Raw genomic sequence first — 4,273 nt, forward strand, 5'->3', positions numbered from 1 at the left:
CGATTCGAGCCGCATATGTGGTAAAAAGAACTACACATATTATTTCTTTGTTTTATTTATAACTCTCACATAGCTCGCGAAATAACAGTTCTCTTTTCAGCGCTGTCAAACGTGAATTCAGCTATCTTCTCCACGTGCGTCGAATGGAAGCTTTCTTCGTCGAGTCCAGCGCATGAATTGTAGTAAAAATACTGCGGAAGTCAATTTTCTTCTGTTATATGAATTGACGTGATATTATTTGATTTGGAACCTATTTCTCGACACAGATGCAGGTCTTTCTCCGAAAACCGCCGCAGTAGCCTCTTTTGTACCCACTGCTCCTGCAGTAACGATGGCATTTACCTTGCCGGTGTGGGCAGTGGTGACCAGTGCGGCCTGTAGATGAAAGAAAATCAATTGTTTCAAGAATGGGTTATGATTCCCCCGTCTGTTGCAAAAATTCGGCGCAGAAAATCTCGGCATCACCTCTTAGAAACTTTTTTCTCTCCAAATGTTACAGTTCTCACGAAAAAATATTAATAACATATCACCAGCACTGTTGGCCATGAACACCTGTTGGTTCTGTTGTTTATATTTTTTGTAACTGTAAGATGCATCACCCTTACGTAATGCTCATAAATCAAGTCAATAAATAAATAAATAAATAGATTTAATTACTAGTTTCATTCATAATTTAAATAATTCCTACATTTATTGCACCGAAATACCGTGCCGGGAGTGAATACCTTGACAAGCTGAAAATTGCGTTTAAGTTACGAGGTAAGCACTTCGTTATTTCAACAGAATAATATTAAAAAACAGCATACACAGACATCATCTCATTTGCACGCAAAGTTAAGTTGTTTTATACGTATATGTATATATATATATATATATATATATATATATATATATATATATATATATATATATATATATATTTATAACTATACTTACGAACTCGAACAAGCTCTTTTTCTCCTCCTTCGTCATTTTCAGCGTGCGATGCACTGATCAGACCTTCGAGAAGACAAAAGGATGACAAAGTAATCTCCTTCATCCCCCCACGTTTTGTTGCACTTCTCTTTTTATTATTATGCGTCTTCTTTAAAGCCAAGGCTTACCAGTGATCAGCAAAAAGGCAAGCGAGATGGCAAGGACCTTCATGGTTCCAAGTAGCTACCGGAGGTTCAGTTGAAGCGAGATGCACTGCAACAAGCAGAACAGTCGAACTCATGATGACATAAAAACAGAGAATAGAAAAGAATGTCGAAGTGTTCAGGCACTGGACTAATGTTGTATCAAACAGAAAAATGGAAAACGTTTGCTTTGATGAAGAAATGGAACACGAAGTAATAAACACCTGGAAGGAACGGATAGACGAAAACTTTCATTGGATGGTTTTGCTCCTACGTAAAATAAAACCATAGAATAAACATAATTTTATTCTTTCAGGTTTTCCACCTTCTTCTTATATGTGCTCTTTGACCGGATCCCTTTTTTGATTAGGCTTCCTTTTTTTTTAGCAAATTATTTACCAACCGCTGACAACTTTTATAATGAAGACGCGAGAGGCGGATTCATTAAAGAAGCGATCGAACTATTATATTTAACATTTACGTCCTTTCATTCGATACTGGCATTTAAAAGAAACAAATTACATCTCAGAATTCCCAAGATTCCCTGAAGATCATTATCCAGGAGGTATTACGGCAAGTAATATGTTAAAAAAGTATATATAAAGTTTTGGTGCGAGCTTTTTGAAGCACTCTTATGGTGCTTAACAGAGGGGCACGTCTCGAATGATTTAACCTGAAGTATTTGACCCCATCTTGGCAAAACAACGTTTGTATAAAACAGGGGTGGTGCAAGCTGCGGCTCGCGAGCCACATGCGGCTCTTCGCGTGTTAAAGTGGGGCTCGCGGCTCCCTCTCCTACCCCCCGCCCTCCCCCTTCCACTTCCACGCCTCCCTCCCGGTCACACAAGCACTTCCCCAAATGAAGAAATGGAACGCGTTTTACATCAAAAGACAGGTTGCGGTTTGGTAGTCTTATGCTACTGCTATCTTACGTACACTTTGAGTTCTTTTGACTCGGATTGATTGAAAGTAGGTCGAGGTTTGTTTTTAGCCCATTTGACAAAAGTTTGTCCCCCCACCCCCCGCGGCTCTTGGAAGTTTCGTGGTTCTGCTTGCGGCTCTTAGGCCGGGTCAGCCTGGCCACCCCTGGTCTAAAACATAAACCAGCTGCGGTACGTTGCTTATTGCTTTTATAAAAAGAGCGTACCGAGATAATTTTTGATAAATGGGGCATTGATACCCCAAAAACCTAATAAAAGGCATTTGCAATTTTTTTTCTTCTATAAACGAGACCAAGGAGAAGGCATTCCTAACCCTAAATTATATGAAATACAACGCATTTTTCTGTCGCATAGAAGAGGCAAATTGCTCGTCCAGCGGTGAAGCTCACAAAGGTTGTCTTACCTTTGCTGTGCGCAGAGGCGAAAAAGCTTTCTAGGCGCTCCAAGCGTTAGTGCGCTTTTATATCCGTGGCTGTGTCCGAAGTTAAGCGGAACGCTGCCAGTAGCTGAGCCTGGGTTTCCCATGTAACGGACACGATGTCAACGTCACGCGTCCGGGGGAGGTCTCAACTCCCACGCAACTTGCCCCTTCCTCGGCATTGCGTAGTGGTTGACAGAAGGACGGCCAGATGGAAACGTTTTGTCGCCCGGTGCGATTACGTCATAGCCAGGTCGGCAGCACGAAGGCTCTAAGTTTACTCCTTGAGGGACGTTGGCAAGCCCAACGAGCTTGCAGGGGACGATGAAAAGGGATATTGCTCTTATCTTCCCAGATCTGCGCTGGTAACCCTATGCCTCCGATAACAGTCTCACAGCTCCAGAATTTAAAACGGGCCAAATAAGTATGCGATCAATGTGGAAACACCCCTCCCTCCCTTTGAAAGAATCAAAACTTTATAAAAACTAACGCGGCGGCATGTTTTAGTAGAGGGAACACGACCAGTATTCGGGTGTAACCATGTATTGTATAAAAATTCTTATCAGCTTAATGAAATAAAACGTTTCGGAAAAGTATGTCTTTAAGTATTTTATATGTCACACTAAAATTTCGTACATAAAAAAAATCCGCAATTTTTTTTTTTTGAGGGGGGGGGGGGTGGGGGGGGGGGGGAGGCGGGGGTGGGGGGGGGGGGAGGTACGGGAGGAAAACAAAAGCAAACAGTCGGTTCGGTGCTGCGATTCACATATGGCACCACATGACACATAAACTTAAAACCTTCGGAGAGATGATTGATTACCCTAAAGGACATCTTGAAGATCCCAGCGTGTGTCGTAGAGGACATCTGAATATCAGCGTCAACCCGGCTGTTTGGTTCTCTTTTACTCCCACGCATTGAACACATAAATTTTTTTCTTTTCTTGCATTTTTCCGGAGAAACCGAGACTTACGCAATTTGAGTATGGTAAATGCACCACCTAAACGCAACTTTGTGAAACTTTTCGTTGCACTCAGCTTATTGTCTTACTTAAACGATTGTGTTTACCCTCGAATAATGGTCGAAAACACCCGTAGAGGCGAAAAAAGGGATTCCTAAGGAGTGTCAGGCACCAAAGCCCCCTGATAATATTTACGCTTTGCGTTTTCTACAAGTACCGTTAACGATCCTTGTATGAACGCGGAAGAACCGTCTCACGAGAGAGTGCTCCGTCGCCGTTCGCTTCCGAAGGCTACGCATTTCAGCGCATTTCAGTGCATCGCAGCGATTTGCTTCCAAGGGCTCAATGACGCGCTTAAGGTATACTTGTAAAGACAAACATTTCAAGGAGCTTTAATTGGCACCGCTGAAGCAGCCGCCAATGATTTCGTCACATTTATTAAAGGGATTGTCCGGTCGAAACCGGAAGTACTTAAGTTCTTGCGCTCGTTACGTCGAGGGAGCCTTCATATAGACAAACGTCATTTTTATTTTGATATATGATCTCCCGTTATTAATTAAACCTTTCATGATCCTATGTACGAAACTGCACCCCGAATTTCGCCAGTGTCAACGGCTGACATCCGTAGGTGCTGCGTGACGGCACAAAACGCAAAGGTTTGTCGGATGGTCGGTATAACAAGCGTTGATCGATGGATGTCTTGTATTTTGTTTCGAATTATATAGTCTCCTAGGCAGTACCCTACTGAAATACGGTTCTTTTAATGCAGTTCCCAAGCACGTGCAAAAAAAGTCACGCCTTTTAGCAGGATATTACTCGCAGACAGCCATAAGCTTC

General features: G+C 42.4%; 1 protein-coding gene across 1 annotated transcript; it reads right to left on the reverse strand.

Moving 5' to 3' along the window:
* Positions 1-233: 233 nt before the first annotated feature.
* Positions 234-2,486, reverse strand: LOC121838061 (defensin-like). Its single transcript, XM_042294057.1, has 4 exons — positions 2,463-2,486; positions 1,104-1,188; positions 937-999; positions 234-375 (listed from the first exon to the last, which is right to left on the reverse strand). Exons 2-4 carry the CDS (start codon positions 1,144-1,146, stop codon positions 251-253), a joined length of 231 nt encoding a protein of 76 aa, XP_042149991.1. The 5' UTR covers positions 1,147-1,188; positions 2,463-2,486; the 3' UTR covers positions 234-250.
* Positions 2,487-4,273: the final 1,787 nt, after the last annotated feature.

Source organism: Ixodes scapularis, unplaced genomic scaffold (genome assembly GCF_016920785.2).
Source record: "Ixodes scapularis isolate PalLabHiFi unplaced genomic scaffold, ASM1692078v2 PGA_scaffold5__190_contigs__length_132052651, whole genome shotgun sequence".
NCBI lineage: Eukaryota > Metazoa > Arthropoda > Arachnida > Ixodida > Ixodidae > Ixodes > Ixodes scapularis.